Source organism: Oryza brachyantha, chromosome 12 (genome assembly GCF_000231095.2).
Source record: "Oryza brachyantha chromosome 12, ObraRS2, whole genome shotgun sequence".
Classification (NCBI taxonomy): Eukaryota; Viridiplantae; Streptophyta; class Magnoliopsida; order Poales; family Poaceae; genus Oryza; species Oryza brachyantha.
Window position 1 is genome coordinate 651,863 of NC_023174.2, and position 19,851 is coordinate 671,713.

The 19,851-nt window shown below is 37.0% G+C and overlaps 4 protein-coding genes across 6 annotated transcripts; 3 read left to right on the forward strand and 1 right to left on the reverse strand.

The window, feature by feature from the left end:
• Nucleotides 1-3,116: 3,116 nt before the first annotated feature.
• Nucleotides 3,117-4,135, forward strand: LOC102703915 (non-specific lipid-transfer protein 1). The gene is made up of 2 exons (XM_040529399.1): nt 3,117-3,565; nt 3,684-4,135. Exons 1-2 carry the CDS (start codon nt 3,222-3,224, stop codon nt 3,691-3,693), a joined length of 354 nt encoding a protein of 117 aa, XP_040385333.1. The 5' UTR covers nt 3,117-3,221; the 3' UTR covers nt 3,694-4,135.
• A 4,701-nt stretch (nt 4,136-8,836) lies between these two features.
• Nucleotides 8,837-9,914, forward strand: LOC102704194 (probable non-specific lipid-transfer protein 3). Its single transcript, XM_006663681.3, has 2 exons — nt 8,837-9,294; nt 9,558-9,914. The coding sequence occupies exons 1-2, from the start codon at nt 8,954-8,956 to the stop codon at nt 9,565-9,567; spliced, it is 351 nt and encodes a 116-aa protein (XP_006663744.2). The 5' UTR covers nt 8,837-8,953; the 3' UTR covers nt 9,568-9,914.
• A 3,564-nt stretch (nt 9,915-13,478) lies between these two features.
• LOC102704469 (probable chalcone--flavonone isomerase 3) lies at nt 13,479-15,316 on the reverse strand. 2 transcript variants are annotated; one of them, XM_015843161.2, is made up of 5 exons: nt 15,173-15,316; nt 14,822-14,902; nt 14,579-14,737; nt 14,148-14,374; nt 13,479-14,043 (listed from the first exon to the last, which is right to left on the reverse strand). In XM_015843161.2, the coding sequence occupies exons 2-5, from the start codon at nt 14,898-14,900 to the stop codon at nt 13,882-13,884; spliced, it is 627 nt and encodes a 208-aa protein (XP_015698647.1). In that variant the 5' UTR covers nt 14,901-14,902; nt 15,173-15,316; the 3' UTR covers nt 13,479-13,881. The 2 variants fall into 2 exon arrangements, with proteins under 2 accessions (XP_015698647.1, XP_006663745.1); XM_006663682.3 differs by having other exon boundaries at nt 14,822-14,911.
• A 1,166-nt stretch (nt 15,317-16,482) lies between these two features.
• Nucleotides 16,483-19,037, forward strand: LOC102702150 (elongation factor P-like). Of its 2 annotated transcripts, XM_006664216.3 has the most exons (7): nt 16,486-16,618; nt 16,712-16,789; nt 17,571-17,677; nt 17,899-17,976; nt 18,191-18,292; nt 18,488-18,566; nt 18,662-19,036. In XM_006664216.3, exons 1-7 carry the CDS (start codon nt 16,516-16,518, stop codon nt 18,778-18,780), a joined length of 666 nt encoding a protein of 221 aa, XP_006664279.1. In that variant the 5' UTR covers nt 16,486-16,515; the 3' UTR covers nt 18,781-19,036. The 2 variants fall into 2 exon arrangements, with proteins under 2 accessions (XP_040385611.1, XP_006664279.1); XM_040529677.1 differs by having other exon boundaries at nt 16,483-16,789; nt 18,662-19,037.
• Nucleotides 19,038-19,851: the final 814 nt, after the last annotated feature.

Consider the following 19,851-nt stretch of genomic DNA (forward strand, 5'->3'; position numbering starts at 1 on the left):
TCTAATAGTTTGGTTTAACCAATTGTATTTTATTTTTGACCTTTCAAGCGGTAAAGAGATATAGGAGGTTTATAACTCTATGAGGATAGAAGAAAACCTCATTCCATTATATTTATTCCCTCGATCAAAAATAGTGGTAGTTTATCAAAATATTATAAGTTATTAGATACTGACAAATATGTCTTTGTCATAGAAAGGGGCTGATTGGTTGGCTTTTACATAAAAGACATATTTACAAATAACAATAATTTATGAATAAATCTTTTATAAATATATTCTTAGTGATCTAAAAGCCAATACTGCTGAAAAATAACCTACGGTGAAAAAACTCCAAAATAAACTCTAAATTTAAGATTAAAAATTTAAATTTTGACTTATAAGCATAAACAAAAGCGAAAAGATGGGGTAGGGTGAAAGGTTTTGGCTCAACTATAGGGATAACATTTTAGAAAATATCCTTTTACCCATGTGCTACACTGCACGCTGAAATCAGTTTTTTGTGCAATCCAAATTGGGCAACTCAAGAATATTTGGGGGGAGGGTTGACAAAATGGAATTTTCAGAAATTTCGAAAAAAAAACTGGACTTTTTAAAAATAAACAAATTTTGGATGAATTTGACCAAACCATGCATAATTCAAAACTTGTTTGTAATTTCAGGAATTAAAAATTGGCAGGATTGTTATAATGAAAAATATAAAAAAACGTGGACAAAAAGATTATAAATATGTACGAATTTAGGCTTACTTTAAATAGTCTTCTTAATTAAAAGAATTACTTTTTTATGGGAAAGTTATCCTTGTGTACTGTGCGTTATAGTGGGGTTGGGTGGTGGCGAAACACCTGAAATTATAGTCCAAAATATAAAAATCTAACTATGTCTTGGCATAAGGTAAAAGTTTGTCACAAGTTAAGCCAACAATATATTAACATAATGGTCAGAGTACGTAACCAAAGCGGTGTATTGCAAAGACGTTTTTGAGTGTCCTTTGGCAAATGACCCCAATCTACTTTTACCCTTTTTAATACTCAAACTAGAATGTGTTGGTTCGTATTAGGGCTCTGCCGCTCTCTCTGTGAACTGGCATGGCTCCCCGAGCGGCCTTTGTTCCATTTCTCCAGGCCTAGCCCAATATACACATATGTCAAGCCAATTTAAGAGGTCCAGAAGCACGTTAGAATGCATTGTCTTGTATCGAATCTAAGAGCCCCTAATTTCTGGAAGCTGCCTGCGATCTTTCACCTCACACGTGTCAATCGACGGCCCTACGCATTCTATCCAAACCACGGAGAACACGGCCCGTTGGTAAATAGATAAATCATTTTCACGTCAATATTATTTCTCGGAAATGGAATTGGAAACAGCTAGTACGACAGAAATGAAAACGTATCGGAATATTGGAAATGAAATTATTCAATCGGAAACACATCGATAACAATAGGAAGACTCCAAACTGGTAATTCAATTAGAAAATAAACTACATGCATATTAAATTGATACTAAGTTCAAGAATTCAATAATATTTAAGTGATAGCTAGATCCATAAATTAGGATAAAACGAGATATGTAAATAGAAAAGTATGAAACACAGGGCAATACGTAAGATGCACTATATATGGCTAGGCATTCGGTCCCTCAAGTTCTCCCTATACCATCAATTATAGTTGAGCAATTATATAGATTTTGGGGTTGGGCATGGGTCTTATGAAAAAACGGTATTTTTGCGTATTCATAGACAATAATTACCAGAATAATACCGTTTACCGACTAAAAGGTCGATAAATAGTAAAACCATGTCCACTGCGATTTCCGTATTATTTACCATTTTTGTTTATCGTTTTGGCCAAACCATTTTCATTTTCTTTGGTAAAAACGATAGATGGTAGATCGGGAATTTCCTTGACCGATTTCGTCTGTAATATAAACACTCCATATCTCTAGTTATTGGGTACCAAATTTTCACTCTAAAAATTTGATATCTCTACGTACTTTCTAAAAGAATCTAAAATCTTGTTTCAATAAGATATATGAAGTATCTTAAAAGTGTATTCAGCTACAAAGATAGTAACAAGCTTTAAAAGGCCTTAATTTTTCACCCATCACACGTACCCATAAAATAAAAAACTATATTACCCTCTAATAATTTATACATAGATTTCACAAAATCCAATATAATGATTACTTAGAAATAAACTTATTTTGGAATAAGATAAAATGAGAAAAAATAACGTTATTTTGGAATGGATATAGCAGTATAAACAAACAATGGTTATGTCGGCTGTTCGTGACAACATGACGATGAAATTATCGGAACATCTATCTGACATAGAACCCCTATACGTAGGTCGTACCTAGGGGCGGAGATACAGTGATCTTGGGGTTCCAGACAGTCTATTCAGAATATTTTTTTAAGTTAGAGTTAATGTATTTTTAAACTTGCAGCAGTCTAAATTTAATTTAAAACACTAAAAGATAAAAGGTAAGTGATATTTTGTTCTATTCTAGATCCACCCCTGATGGTAAGTAGTCAATTGGAAAAACCTAGCTAGCGAATATTAGATCTTTTAATTTGTATTTAGAGCATCACCAATGTATATTTTCTTAGAAATGAACAGGTCTTGAGACATCATAAAATATTCTCCAATATTTAGACCTATATAACTCATACTAAGATAGGATCCCACTATATTAGTATCTTTCTTAACTTTTTTCAACATGAGCCAATGAGCTAACCAAATGCTCCAACTAAAATTATTTTTTAACCTTATTACTAGTTGTCCAAATAAACAGTAGGTGCTTAGAATTTCTAATTTAGCATCTATAATGTATAACACCTTTTTCTTTTAATTTCTCAATGCTCTGTGCATCTTCTCGGCAACAACGTTTGGAGCTGCCCTGGCGTACCTCGACGTTGCATATATGCTGTTCTTTTCCAATTGATCTGCTCAACACCCAACTACCAGCAGCTCCCAAATCCAATTGAATGAGGATGGACAGATGTGCCGACTAACACCCCATGCTAGCTCTGAATTATTATTGCTTGCCGTCCGTCCTGCAGATCGATGGAGGTGCGGTGCATGCATCCACACTCCAAATGAAGTATATATGGAAGCCTATTTAAGGCCTTGCATTCCCGGGTATTCTCATCTCATCCATCCTCGTATCACCTCACCTGCATCAACCGCACCTTGCTTGCTACAGTACAGTATTAGCCACAAACCATGGCTCGCACTGCACACTTGGTGTTGGTCGCCCTGGTGGCAGCCCTGCTCCTCGCCGCCCCGCACGCCACCGTGGCCATCACCTGCGGCCAGGTCAGCTCCGCCATCAGCCCCTGCCTCGCCTACGCCCGCGGCGGCGCCGGCCCCTCCTCCGCCTGCTGCAGCGGCGTCAAGAGCCTCAACGCCGCCGCCCGCACCACCGCCGACCGCCGCACCGCCTGCAACTGCCTCAAGAACGCCGCCCGCGGCATCAGGGGGCTCAACGCCGGCAACGCCGCCAGCATCCCCTCCAAGTGCGGCGTCAGCGTCCCCTACACCATCAGCGCCTCCATCGACTGCTCCAGGTACGTTTATATAATTATCATATCGATCCTAGCTCTTCAATAAGACTAACATATATATATATTGGCTTTGGTTTGCATGATCGATCATCGATCTAATTATGTATCGATGGATTTGCAGGGTGAGCTGAGCTACGTACCGGATTGGATGGATCACATACGTACAGAAGCGCCGGCCGCCACCTTCAGCCTCATCTCCATGGATGCGCAGCCCAACTCTGTCGTACACTCGTACCTACGTACTAGTTTATCTGTATACTTGCTGAATAAAACATGAGATCGAGCTAGCTAGCTATAGCTCTGTCGATCAGGCATATGCGCATATATATGCTGGTTGATCGGCCGGCCGGTCCTATCAGTCTAGCTTGTTTGTTTCTTGTGTACGTTAATTCGATACCATCTCCTCTGTTTGTTCGTCATACGTCTACCTGAGAGCTAGAGATATACTTTCTACTATCATGCATACATCTGCATGCATGTACGTATAGTATTCTACTCTTTGTACGACGTGCTTGCTGTGGAGTATTGCACACATGCATATATATAGCTCCTTTTGGGAAATTGATTCTAATATCTCAAGGGAATGTCTCTTTGCTTTTTTATCATCGAAATAGTAAAAAAATCAACACATATTGACAAGATAGATTAATTTGTCACATAACACTCCACAAACATCAATTTCAAAATTCAACCTCTATAACTCACAACAAAAACAACACATTAAACTCTGATTTACTATACATATATTATATTCAGAGTTATATTTGTTTTATTTTACAACATGTGGAAGTTAAATTTAATCTTACATATTTATGTAGTGATATATCATATATTAATCTATTTTTAAAATTATTTTCATAACTACTCACATAACATGCGAGGACCAAGGGATATATTCCCTCAGAGGTCTAAAAGAGTTTCCCCTCTTTTTTGTATGTATACACATTTAACTTGCCCAGTGATGATTATCTTCGGTGTGCATCTTCTATTGGAATATTATTGTTCTTTAAAAAGTATCTCATTAAATTTTTTATTGTAAACCTTTGGTGTCTCTCACCAGGTACGAAGTATGTGAAGTACTAAACTTTTAAATAAAAACATGGTATATCTAGGTACTATTCTAAGGATGATATATCAAAACACTCCTTTTATACACACATATATATATATATTGGATTGTCTGATTCTATGTACACATGCTATTGCTGATAGATTTTCAAGTCATGTTTGGTCTTATTTTGGAAGCGACAAATCGGTACGTACACACGCTAGTGGAATCATGGTCCTCTGTACCTAAACAGAGTAACAATACATGTGATCCTCACCAAAACAGGGGAAAGTATATTTGTCGACCACTACAAATAACGACATTAACAGCTGTCTTTGTTGAGAAGATATCTATAAGATCATTCTCAGTGCAAGATTTTATTGCTGGTTTTCAATAGCGATACATCATCAAAATATATTTGAATGGATGAATGAAACAAGTGCTCTCAATGCAAAATTTTACTTCACGTTTTCATATGTTAACATATCATTTAAATTTTACATCCAATTGATCAACAGAAGTTGGTTAAATATGTAAAGATGAAACAAACTACTCTCCGTGCAGATTTTAATCTAGTTTCATAGTCTAAGTAGCTGTGTACATCAAGTTTCATCTCTATGGAACTTAACTCATCTCTTACATCATAAATTCTATGCCACAACATCATTTTTGCTTATGTGTTATGTCATTTAATGACATTGAAATCCTCATCATGAAACCTTCACCAAGACTGGTCTAATAAAAACTACTAACAAGTCGTTACGAATATTTGGTCGCTTATCTGTATTGGCTCTTTATTATCAATTAATGATATGAGAGGTGAAAAACCCTTCACTGTAACATTACTTATATATTTAGTAGGTTGACAGTTCTCACCATGTTTCCACATTAGTCATGAAAAGCCTGTAAATCGATGTAGATTTCAACTGTCAAAATCAATTTGGTCTCACGACATGTAGTTCATTTGGTTAGGCATATTACCAAAATGGGCTTTTTTATGCTCCTTGAAAAGTAACTCAAGGTACCAAGAATTTTAGTACAAATAATGGTGAGCCCGCCACTGCTGCTGAGAGGAGTGCGGAGATCTCCATAGAGAACAAGGAAAGGTAGGGCAGTGAGTATCGTAGGAAAGGTAGGCCAAACTAAAACCTTTTGCAAAGTTCACTAGCCCAAGATGTATCACATGTAAACATAAGTAGATCTATTTTTGTAAGAATAAAATTTTAAAATCTAATGAGTTTGTGAGATTATGAAGAAAATCATTTATCAAGAAAAATCTATACATGGGTTTTCTTATGATTGTAGCTAATTAGCTTATAGTTTTTTGATATTCAAAGTTTCAAATTACCCTACCACATACCATGTTAAATGTGATGCACTATCAACGTCTATTAAACAAAAATCAACACTAATGGAGGTTTTCTATCCACCCGTCCCCACTCCCCATGTACATGAAGGTCATGCAAAAATTAACACCGATGCGCTGGGTTCTTATCGCTGCCGGTTTTTGCCATGAAAAAGCACGGATATCCGGCCCATATATTTGTGCCGGTTAATTGATATAAACAACACTAATAAAAATTTGTAGTGGTGAAATTTTCAAATTTGGGTTGAGGTTATCAATATATATCAGTTGTAGCTACGGAACTAATAAGTTCCTTACCTATGGCGGTTCTAATTAAGGACCAACACCGATGGCCATGACCATTTATATTATGACGATTTTGGATATGAACATAAAATTCACATACAGACTAATTGGATTGAGACAATTTTTATATGAAATTATACCTCTTAGTGGGATCCGTAGTTTTGGAGTTCAAAACTATCTCATTTGAAGTCATTTATTAGATACTCAAATATGTGATTCTAGTGATCAGTTAGGAAACCATTTGCTAACGGATTGATGTGTAATGTGAGTTGGTAAAGGTGTGTGCATGCGAGAGATGTATTTGATGACAAGGTTTGTATTAACCTAATAAATACTTTCTCCATTTCGCAGAAACTTCATTTTTCACCCCATTCATTTTTCCTACATATTGTTCATCTTCAGCATAATTATTTCATTGGAGTTTGAAAAGGCAGAAGACAAGTATATTGGAGTTTGAAAAAACAGAGGGCATGTGTACGGGAGTTTGAAAATGTACGTACATAGAGGGCATTAGCCTTTTTAGGTTGTATTAGTAAGTGATGGGCTAAAAATAATATCTTTATACGATGAAGGAAGTATATACTTAATAGTTGGTGCCATGTGTATATATACACACACACATATCTAAGGATGGTAGTCGTAATTATTTACTTCCTTTGTTCTAAAAGTAAGTATTTCTTTTAATTTTTTTCCTATGTTGGTTGGTTCCCATGTTTCTCATTACGTCCATGATTCCCTAACCAATCATGAAAAGGGAAACTAAATCATTCAAAATTTATAAATTAATTGCTCAAGTAACTAAAATGGTATGGTCAGACATTAATATTTGCTAAATAACTTAGAAATGGTTATATCTCTACTACTTAAAAACAGGGTAATCAAAAGCAGAGTAATATGTCCTCTCCATCTCATGTCACACAAAAGACTCGTTTCAAAAAACCCAAAAAAAATCAAGTGTTGTTTCTTTAAGAAAGCTGTTTCTATTCTTCATTGACCTATGCCTCTTTGTAGGCCTGTGCAGTTTAGTTATTATTGATTGTTTCGTTTCTCTATATGCTTAGGACGTCCATCCTCATTTGGATGAACATATTGCAACAGATATATTACTAGTTTTAGAAAAGATGGAGTATTTACTTTTCCAGCCCAAAGCCCGTCTGTGGCTAGGACCAACACCAACTATTCTCACCAGAAACTGGCACTAATGACCCCCTAATTATTAGTGGAATAAACTATACGAATTGGCATTGATGAGGTATTCTGTAGTTAAAAAAGTTTTTTTAAGAAAAAAAATCAAACACTATATGTTTTTGACCTGTGAGAGTAACGCTGAACAAACAAATTAATACAGCCAAGACATCTGTGCAGTTGGAATTAATTGAAGCTATATGGATGTGTGGTGCATTGGTGCATATGGCTAAGAAGATTTGGTTGGTCACAATCAATATCGATCATAGCAAATATTAGTAATCTGATAAAGCGATGAGAGAACTTTGATATTGCAATGTATGTTTTGCCACAGTAAGACGATCGAGCGGGAACGGGCCGGGCTATATATATATATATATATATTTACCAGCAAAAGATTAAAAAGAATCAATCTTGTTCTTGAAGAATTTAGAAACACGGGACTGATTGATCGCTAAATAGAAATTGCAATTGTACTTATAGAATAGAAACTAAAGTTCCCTATCAACAAAAATTCTGCTCGACTCCGAACAAACTTTAGTCTAGCTTAGGTCCATGTGGAACTGTGCAAAATCCGGCTAGTTACGACAAAGACTTGGCAACAGAAAATTAATTTAAAGCTATCACTGTTAACGATTAATAATGAGGTAGCAAATTAAAGTGACCCTGCTGGATAGGCTAGATTGGCTGCAGCAGAATAATTTACCAATCGATCGATTCGACGGTAGTAAAAATTTCTATATACATCCCGTTGACTGCTGAGATGAGTCAAGTAGACAAATCTTTTTCTGCTGGCTGTACACGTCCTGTAGAGGTACCGTTCCCTGAGGGAACCGGCAGAGAATAGCACGCATAATCTCATCATGTAAACGTGGCATTATAAAATACAGTGTTGGATCAAATATTACTCTATTTAAATATAATTTTTATGGAACAAAATTAATTTTTATAGATTTTTTTAAAGTACTAGCTTTCTGATGATTATATTTTTTTGTGTTAAATAAGTGAAATATTAATAAATTAAATTTTAATCAAATTCATGTTGTAATGAAATAAAATATGTTTAATATTTTGAAGTGGATGGAGTACTAACAAATTAATTAATTAGAAATTCAGTTTGCAGTACCGAAAAAATGAGCTCTCGGAAAATAATCCGTTAATTGCTGAAGATGAATATTCGTACATGATCGATTAAAACCAGCTGATACTGACAGAAGTAATGGAACACACATTCGAACAGAGATTCAAAGAAGAGTCCAGTAGATCAGCTCAGCTCAGGTCGAGTCCAGCGGCCAACGACCTGGCAGTGACAACCATCAATGGATGGATGATTCCATCACAGCACGTGGCCGCATATACTCTTGCCTTGCCTTCCCTTCCTATTTATACCCTCCATCGATCACCGGCAACTTCACTGAAGCTAGCTAGCTAATACTCGATCATCGATCAAGTTAATATTAATCATCATCTGCTTGCATTGACTGACACTAATTAAGTATATATAGCTATGGGTGTTGAGAGCAAGGTGGTGGTCGCCGCCGTGGTGCTGGTGGCAATGGTGGTGGGGGCGTCGGCGGCGATCACTTGCGGTCAGGTGGGGACGGCGATCGCGCCGTGCATCCCGTACGTGACGGGGAGGAGTAGTGCGCTGAGCCAGGGGTGCTGCAACGGCGTGAAGGGACTGAACAGCGCCGCCCGCTCCACCGCCGACCGGCAGGCCGCCTGCCGCTGCCTCAAGAGCCTCGCCGGCACCGTCAAGTCGCTCAACCTCGGCACCGCCGCCGGCATCCCCGCCAAGTGCGGCGTCAACGTCGGCTTCCCCATCAGCCTCTCCACCGACTGCAACAAGTATATATGCTCTTTTTCTATACCTATATACTATATATATATATATATACACGTACATGTCTTACTTTTTTCGCGTGCAAATTTTTCACCCAACGTCAGGACCATTAACTCATGATTAAATAAGTACTAACTAAAATATTTATTTTAACGAAAACTTCTACGTATCTTTCTAAAAAAATACCGTTAAACAAGGGTGAAGTATTTATCCAAACCTCCGGGACAGAATTGTGCCTTAACTGTATACATGATTTTCTTTGGTGCAGGGTCAGATAGATGAACACTGCATGGATTGATTGATCGATCGAGCTTAACACGCTAGCTCGCAGTTTATCAACCAGTAATAAGCAAGTACTTGCTACATTATAAACGAAGTGAAATAACATCTGCTGCATTATGCACTGCAGCGTTCTGTATCTTCCGCCTGTGTACGTGTGTAATTAATCCTACGTCGAGTCCGAGTGTTGTATGTGATCAACTGCATGTTGTTCAACGATCGACTTGGGCCTACTCATATATACAGATAGCTTCTTGTGCCGATGAGCCAATCTGTTGTAATTTTCTGTACCTTATTACACGCACCTGGTGTGATACCAAGAATTTATTAACTTTGCGTCTTTTTCTCCCTTTGCCTTTATTATTTAATTTCTCATAAGGAAAAAGAGGTTGATATTTTGAAAGGACAAAAAAACAAATTAAGAATAAGATTAAAACGGCAAATAACGGAATTACAAAAAGTGGGGAGAATGTATCAATTTTGGAATTTCTTACGGCACACCTAATGTACTTAGGCTATTTATTAATTGTGGATACCTTGTAGGAGGTAACTGTCGTTAATAACTGTTTAAGGGCAATAGCGACTTTACTGATATTAAGTAAGAAAATAAATGTCTGGTTTGAACAAAGGACAATGAAATCATGTACATTAATTATTTTGTTTTCCCGCAGCGATAGTTACCACTTATTTGTATCGGAATTATATACTTTACTTAAATACAAACTCCAAATAACCAATTATTGTAAGAATAAAACTCATAGAAATAGTAAATACAAAATATATTAAGAGCCAAACTCATTTAAATCGTTCCTTCGAAGCTAGAAGTAACCGGTCGGCCCTAAAACTATGGAAAAAGACACATCAAGCCATCGTCGATCCATTCATTAATCGGGTAGAAGAATTTCAAAAAACCAAAAGTTTAATATATTATAATTCAAGTACTATCTTCATCTCTAAATATTTAACGCCGTTGACTGTTTGACATATATTTGACCGTTTGTTTTATTCAAATTTTTTTTAAATATATAAAGCTATATATGTATAAAATATATTTAACAATAAATGAAATAATATAAAAAATAAATAATAATTATGTAAATTTTTGAATAAGATGAGCAGTCAAACGCGTATAAAAAATCAATGATATTAAACATTTAGAAAAGGAGGGAGTCGTACTTGGGAATATTTTTCTTAGTTTTGGTGCACTCTTCCCATATATGTACCAGGCAAATCAACAAACAAATCAAAAGATATACTCCCTAAACAAGGGGAAAAAAGCACTAGTAATTAAGACCTTGTTTAGTTTGTAAAAAAAATTTATAAAAACATCACATCAAAACTTTAAACACACATTTGAATTATTAAACGTAGTCTAATTACAAAACAAATTTCAGATTTCGCCTGGAAGCCACGAGACGAATCTTTCGAGTCTAATTAATCCGTCATTAGCACATATTGATGACTGTAACACTTATGGCTAATCACGTTCTAATTAGGCTCAAAAGATTGTCTCACTGTTTCCTACTTATCTATGTAATTAGTTTTTATGTATATATATATAATGTTTCATTTAGATGTCCAAAAATTCAATGTGATATTTTTAGAAAAAGTTTTTTGGAATTAAACAGGACCTGATTGACTAAAGCTAGTCGAAGGTAGCTAGGTGAAGGCTTATAGTAGTAGGATGCAGTCATGCGAGTGCGACGGCTGGGAGACATCGTGGTGACGCCTGCCGGCATGCTGTGGCTCACTCGATTGGCCTCAGTACGTGGTTCCCGTGGCCTCTCACCTACGGCTACGGCTGAAGAAGAAGGAGCTGAGGATTCCGGAGGGACAAGGTCGGTCTGCTCTGCTCCCCAGGATTAAAGAGTGCAGAGTTGAGTTGTCGATCGGCGACCAAAGATATGAGATGATGCTACTCCGCTACCCAGCCGATCGATCGAGTAGTAATTCTTAATTTTTGCCTCTAATTTCTTTCTTCTTGTACACAGTAAGTGTAAATACAACGTACTCCCCGTCTCCCTCTATCCCTAAATGTTTCGACGGCCGTCGACTTATTGACACATGGTTGACCGTTCATTTTATTTAAATTTTTTCTATAAAATATGTAAAGCTATATATATATATATATAAGTATATTTAACAATAGATAGGATGATATAAAATAATTAATAATTATGTATTTTTTTTAATAAAACGAATAGTCAAACGTGTATAAAAAAGTGAACGACGTCAGGACGGAGGTAGACCTATACAAGGTACCGGTTGCAGTGTCTCTGTCACGTTGATTATTCGTTTACCAGCTCTTCTCCTTGTGTCCTATCACATGATATTTTGTTTCTTCAGATTTGGTATTAATTTGCTTTGTTCTACGGACAATGTTGTCATAAGGAGAGAAAAACGAGAGAAAGAGCATTGAATTAGTGTTTTTCTTTTTTGGAGTAACTGCATTGGCCTTTTGGATTCTTATTGAATCAAACTTTCTCCAAAGTGACAAGCCATTTTATCAGATTGGTGTTGTCCAGCATCTAATCACCGCCAATATGAAGATATCTTTCTCTTTTTCCCCCTTTTCTTCAAGTTGCCAACTAGTAGTAGCTAAGAATGAGATGGCTCCCTCCATGGCAATGTTTTGGGATCCATTTGGGACACAATAATTAAATATTTCTAAACGTTGGAACTGTTACATTGGTTTCTTTAGATACCTCTAAATAATACACTCTCTACATTTCATATTACAGTATTTTCTGATTGTATGTTCATTCATCAATAGATCAAATGTATATATTTTACATATGTGCTATGATTTATTAACATTTATATAAATATAGTCAATGATAGAAAGTCTTGGGAGGAGGAAGTAGTGTTCTCCTTTTGCCAAATAATAGTACTAGTAATAATAATAATGCATTCCCTCTATTTTATTTGTCCTAAGCCAAACATCTTTGATCAAATTTATATAAAAACATAGTAATATATCCAACACAAAATAAATATACTATAAAAATATATTCAATAGTAGATTTGGGTGTTTTTCTTTTCTCTCATTTCCCAACTCCTACTTGCTCGTTTTATGTGCGAATATTTTCCAAACTGATAAACGGTGTGTTTTTTGCAACAAAAAATAAAAGTTGTTCTAAAAACTTACATTAATGCATCTTCAAGATTTTTAGCTAATTTTTAGTTAACCATGCACTAAGACCACCCCTCTCCCCCGAACTAGCTTTAATCGAACTAATTTGGTGTTGTTGATGTTAGTATTTTTTTTATAAACTTGCTAAAATTTAAAGAGATTTAACCTAGAATGAACCTAATGTGAATCTTATCCGAAGTGATGCCTAATTTATCCCTACTACTATCAAAATTTATTGTAATTTTTTTTTAAAAAAGAAGAGCTTGACTTGGCTGCGGAGTAGTATCTAATTTTTTTTTTGCTGGCATAACTTCCCTTTAGAACCATCCGGCTTCGTATTTTCGCTTTTGCAAACTAAAATTTAAATTTTTAACCTTAAATTAGGAGCATATTTTTTAGTGTTTTCATCGTATTTTATTTTTTAGCCTTAGCTTTTAGGTTGCTATGAACACACACACACACACACACATATATATATATATATATATATATATATATATATATATATAAAAGTTGTATTAACAAATTATTTTTTTCATTTGCAAATATGTTGTTTTTTTAAAAAAGCTAAACAATCACCCATCGTTTCCTAGATAATCCTTACAGGAAACTTAAAGCATAGCATCTTAAATTTATTTATATTTTGGAGAGTAGCAAACTTGTATGGGTTAATTTGGTGGAATGCAAAATTGAGTACAAGAGTGAAAGGAGGTTTGAAAGGGTGTACATGACTAATGACTGCGCACCAAACTATGGCTGTACAGTACCATTCATGAATTTCTGGCATGATGTTGCTCTCAGATATTCGGGTATCATTTTCCATCTTCATTTTGCAAGATCAAAATACAATTCGGAACCAGTAGGCTTAATTCGCAGAGTGGGTAGCACATAAACAAATTCCTACTTCCACTCCTATCACTGTCTTGTGTTGCTGTTGCTTGCACCACATTCAGAAGTAAACTTGAAACAATGTAATCTATTCTCTCTATTTTTTTGGTCTTGGACATGTTTATAGGAGTCTGTTTCCTCTGTTTTTCAGCAAGTAAATTATGCATTTAAAGTAGTTGGAAAACTAATCTTGTTTGTAACACACAAACCAAAGGAGCTGGATCAATTAAGCATTTTATGATTGAATTTCACATGGAAGTAATCAAGCAACATTGTTTTATTACTCCTAGCTTCATGCGGAGAGCAGTGGTGCGAATTGATCTGCCAGACTCTTGACAGTCGTAGGGGAAACTGCAGACTCCCCACCAAGGTACCATTTCTGAATCATCTCAGCCACATTGTTGTTATCCACTGTCAGTTTCGCCTCGCTCTTGCCTTCTGTCACAAATGATATCTGCACATATGCATATTTTTGGCTTCAGCTACTAGTTACAAGAACAAAGATTTCATCGTTGAATCAAACCAAGATGATCGAATGGAGCAAAAGGATTATTATACCTCTGCAATTCCAGGAGTGGTAGGGAAGTGGAAGGTGAGGACAGAGTTGGGCTTGAAATACTTATACTGGAAGAATTCAGTCACCTTCTCCAGCGCCTCTTCTTCCTCCTCCTCGAACTTGTCCACTGCCACCAGACGGTCGCGCACAGAGCTCTCCAGCTGCACGCCATACTGCGATCCTTTGATCTCCTTGATCACCACGATCCTGAACAGTTTTTCCACAGGAGCTACCACATGTGCACACACCATCAATTAACATCATTCACTGGAATAAAGAAAAAAAATTTGTTGCAGTAATGCATTCCTATTTTATTTTTGTAGAATATAACATCAGAAATTTTTTCTATGAACTCTAGGGAGATACTATTGATAATTTGTTATACTGTAGATTCTGAAGTGCGAAATCTGAATGACCGAGTCATGGTAATTACCAGAAACAAGGGCCTGAAAGAAGCCATCATCTTGCACAAGCTCCTCGGCCTTCTTGCCCTTCCAACTCTCCAAATGCCCTAGTACACTCTCCTTGTCGAGATACACCCCAATGGCGTTATATTTGATCTGAAGGAAATGGATCTCGATGTCTGTCACGCCTGCAATAATTAGTTGTTTCAAAGGCATTTAATTAGAGGTTGATGTAGTTAACTGATTAATCCATCGGCAGCTTAATTAGTTACCATGAGCAAGGAATGACAGTGGCTTGGTGCCGGTGATCTCCTGAGGAAATGGGATGCCCTCCACCTCCACAGTGGCCATCTCTGTGCCCACTGCACTTGCGTCAGTCATTAAAACCCAACTAATTCAAAAACTGTAATTACAAGCACATGCAAGGTTATATTTTTAGACATTTTTTTATACACAAGTATAATTCAACATCATGTACATGTTTACATCTGTGACACAATCTCTCTCTCTAATTGTACAAGCTAATGCAAAGTCTGAAATCACTCGAAGTGGACGAAAGACATGTTACTACTAGCTTTCAACTAGTAAGGAAACAATCAGAATGCAGAGAGAGATCGACTTACTTCTTCTGTAGAGATCAATCAGCAACGGAGCCAAAAGGAGGTGGGAAATCGAAACTATTTTCGCTCCTTGTGATGAACAGATACTGCTAATTGTTGATGAGAGAAACAGAGAGACAGAGCTGAGGAAGAAGAGGAGCGAAAGAGCGCGAGGAGTTTGGAAATATTTTTATTGGTGATGACAAAGGGTTGATGCAGGCAAGGGGGTAGGTTGGAGAAGGAGACAGCACAGAAAAAAGAGAGAGGTGGCACATTTGAGACTGTCAGATACACCTACCACTCCCAAACCCAACTAAAAAATCAAACAAGAGCTCTAAATTGCTGATGGATTGGTAGGTAGCATATTACTAGAGAGATCGCGGCCAAAGCAACAGCCTCACACCAAACGATGCAAGCAGTCTCAGCTTAACAAGATTAGTGGCAAGGTTTTTTTCAACGTCTCCTCGTACCACAAACATACAAAATCAAATTTTACCTCCATTGCTTCAAACGAAAAACAAACCTAACTATTTTACGGGTATAGTAATCAGAGTTTAATTTACTGTTTTGTGAACATTTACATAGGTTGAATTATAATATGTATGTTTGTGCAGTGCTATACTACATATTAATCTTTATTGTTATTTTTTTAATTTCTTCACAATGATTAGATGATATGCACAAACAAGGGGATATACATTTCTAAGAGTAGTTTGGTAGAGCAGAGTTTCTTTTTTTTTTTCTAGGGAAGGTGAGCGTTAGAGGTGAAGTTCTTCGAGTCCTTTAATTTATAAAAACAAGGAAATAAAACTTAGGTTTGTTAGGACGTCCTCGTCTTATTAGGTTGTAGCTTGTAGGTTCCAAATAGCTGATAGAGGCATGGATTATTTGTCTCATCCTAAAAATTGTTTCTAACAGCGTTGGTCAGATAACATTTGTAGAGATATTTATTCGCTTTGTAATAATTGATTTTATTTATGTGAGCAATTTTCTTATGTTTCTAACCAATCCATGGATATGCCCTCAACGTAAAAGTAAAATGGCTAAAACTGAGGTGAATACCAGTGGCGGAAGCATAAATTGACAGCTTTGTATTCATAATTACAAATGATTGTATAATACAAAACACAAAAAAGAAAAAAAATTGTCGATTAGGAGTGGGCAGCATCAGGAGACAGGGAAGGGGGAGGCAGACGTTCTCTGGAAAGGAAAAGAAAATGAAAATACGAATGGTAAGGCCCAATGGAGCATATATTTGATGGGCCTAAACTGAAGTGATGCTGGGACGATGGGCTCCAACCTCAGTGCGTCGCCTTGCCTTATCATCGTCTACATCACAGAGGAGCCACTGATGCAGCTGAGCTACCATGGCTTCTTCCCTCCGCCACCTCTCCACCTCCGCCGCAGCACCCCACTCCTTCCACCGCCTCTCCCTCGCCCGTCCGCCGCCTCTCCGTTCCCGTCTCACCCGTACTTACACATATATTATGTTAATTTCTTTCTGCTGCTCCCATCCCATCCCATCCCAACTTCTTCTTCTTCATTTTCTTTCTCAACTTTCAGGGGTGTATGCGCTATCCAGCAACGATATCAGGGTGGGCTCCAACATCGAGGTGGACGGCGCTCCCTGGAAGGTTCTTGGTTCGTAACACAACCTCTTCTTCTTTTCTTTTTTTCTTTTTTTTTTTGCTTTTCCCTACTATACACATTTGTGTATACCTAAGTTGGTGTCTCTGGGTGGATACACTACTAGAAATCTAGAATGTAATATAGCACTAGACTACTAGTACCATTTGTTGCACATACCTCGTGAAGCCACCGTTTTCACTATTTCAAGCCAATGTGTATGTGCCCCCCTCTCCTACTCAATTTTGGTGAGGTACATTATTATGTCTGTTCATTCTCAGAGGGGGGAAACTTCTGCCTTTCTTTCTGTATCACGTTCTACGAATGAAAATCCTCTTTTATACAACTGTCAATCCATGTTGTCCTAAACCAATGTGCCACTGTACTGCACTGCAGTAATTTCAATGCCTTTTAGTGTGCACTTGAGAAAATTTGCTTCTGTTGGTTTGATCTTCTCAATCTTTACATCCAGCTCTCTGCAATATGTGGATTTTATTTTCTTTCTCAACTATCTGCCACTTCTCAAACAACTTGGCACTATGTTCCTTCGATTACTACAATGGAATGATAAAAGCATACTGAAGTACTTCTGAAATGAGCTTTACTGTTTTGTTTCTTATGCTTAATCAAAATAAATTTCATGTTTTTGACACAATTTTACGCAAACCTATATCTGTGAAAAATAAAAGGTTCAATTACTTGCCATCTATTGCTAATTTATTCCATTTTTAGTTTAGATTAGATGGTTGATATAAGAAATATATCATAGAATCTTTTTCTCTCCATGCAACAACAGAATTCCTCCACGTCAAGCCTGGAAAAGGTGCTGCTTTTGTAAGAACAAAAATGCGCAATTATATCACCGGCAACACAGTTGACAAAACATTTCGAGCTGGAAGTACGGTAATTCAAACAGAAACTCACCTTTCTAAACCTGTAGAAATACCCATTTTCTGTCTATCAATACTTCATTTGCCTTAGCTAATCAAAAGGTAACTATACTTTGTAGAATTGTTTATGTTTTTGTCTCCTGCAAGTTTCCTTTGCTAAGCAACTGATGTGATACTCATCCACTCCTTCAGTGTGTTCTAACAAATAACAGTTATTCTTCGTTTTTCTTTTAGATCCCAGAAGCATCCATTTCAAAGGAAACTAAGCAATTTACCTACAAGGATGGATCGCAGTTTGTGTTCATGGATCTGGTGCATGTTCAGCTTTATTCAAACATGTCATGAGAAAAGTAGTTGCTAGCTCTCTGTATGCTTCATATGCAATGGAAAACTTGTGTTTAAACTTTAAACAACCTGCTAACCTGATGAACTTATGGTACTTTAGAGATTAGAAGAATATGAATTAAACATGTGCTTTCTTCGGAAAAATGAATGGAACTCATGTTTATCCCTTTCCACTTTCCAGACTAGCTTTGAAGAAACTCGGTTAAATGAGTCAGATGTTGGTGACAGGCAGAAATGGTTGAAAGAGGGGATGGACTGCAATTTGCTATACTGGAATGGACGGGTATTTCCTGTTTTATTTTTACATAATCTTCAGTCCAAATCCAATCAATTAATAGGCTAGTTCATATTTTTACTATTTTGCTTCGAAATCTTGATAGTGTGCTGTTTGGCTATGTTATGCATTCTCGCACAGAACAGGGTATTGCATTCTCGCACAGAACAGGGTATTGATCACTGACAGTACTATGCTATGCAGATCATCGACTTTGATCTCCCCATCACAGTTAGGCTGACTGTAACTGATACTGACCCAGGGCAAGGTGACAGTGCACAAGGTATAGCTGCGGATATCACTAGAAAAATTATCTTTTCTTATTAAAGCCGACACCATCAGAGACTAATATCTTTTAACTGTATTTTGCAATTGCAGGAGGAACAAAGCCTGCAACCGTGGAAACAGGAGCTGTTGTCACGGTGCCCTCGTTTGTGAACGTAGGCGATGATATCCTGATTGATTCAAGAACAGGGCAATACATGAACAGGGCATAGAGGAGATGAGCGACTACCCCAACAGAGCAGTAGTTTTTGTCCACTCATTTTTTGGCCAATTCATTCACCACTTGAGATTTACAGGCTTCACTGTATGCAACATTGTTCACAGGCATGTGAACCTTTGACTCTGACACCAAGAAGAAAATTGTGCCAATTCTTGTGCATGCGTCTAAAATTTCTGTACTACATATATGTACATCCGTTTATCAGAGCAGATGACTAATGAGCCAAATACATTCTAAGATTCATCTCATGGCGTAAACATCACAAGGAAGTTGGGAGTTAAGCTACTTTGTGATGAACACCCCGAAATTCGAAAATGGCATACATCTTAGGCGAGGAGGCAGAATGAGAAGCTTTATCACCAAGAAAATTCTCTGTAGCTCAGAGAACTCATTTGTGATCCTACCTACAGATATTTTACATGCAACGTGAAATTTCATAGAAATAAAAAGTTCCTATTAACAGTGCAGGCGTTGCTGCTACACGATTCAATCCCATATATATTTGTGATATTGGCATCGCAACTTGAAAAGAAATGTATGGCCTTTCCAGTGACTGGAGCGCTGGCATTGGCATGCCGTCGTCGAACTCGGCGGAGATGGCACCACTACGACAAGTGACCAAGGTGAGTGATATTTGAATAAACCTAAATCTTTGCAGGATGACCAAGCACATTGAACAGTTCAATGGAGTTCAGAAATTGATTCTTCACATTTATGACTCCATCACCTTTGAACCAATCTGGACATTTACAGACATCATTCTGTACATTACAGACGCATAAATATGCTTGCAAAGTTTAACAACACATGCAGCTAAAAAACTTCCCAACTGATAACTTACAGTGCAGGCAGAAGGGAGATCAAATAACAAATGTGCATCCTGGCAAGTGACCTGATGCACAGTGCCATCAGATTTCTTGCTCAAAATTGTAGCAGAAAGCATCCTCTAGTATATGAAATTGACCCTATATACAGTCTCGTATCTAAAGCTTTAGACACAACACCCTCCGAATGATTGATAACAATTAATCATGTGTCCAGGAGGATCATTCAAAGTCCAGTA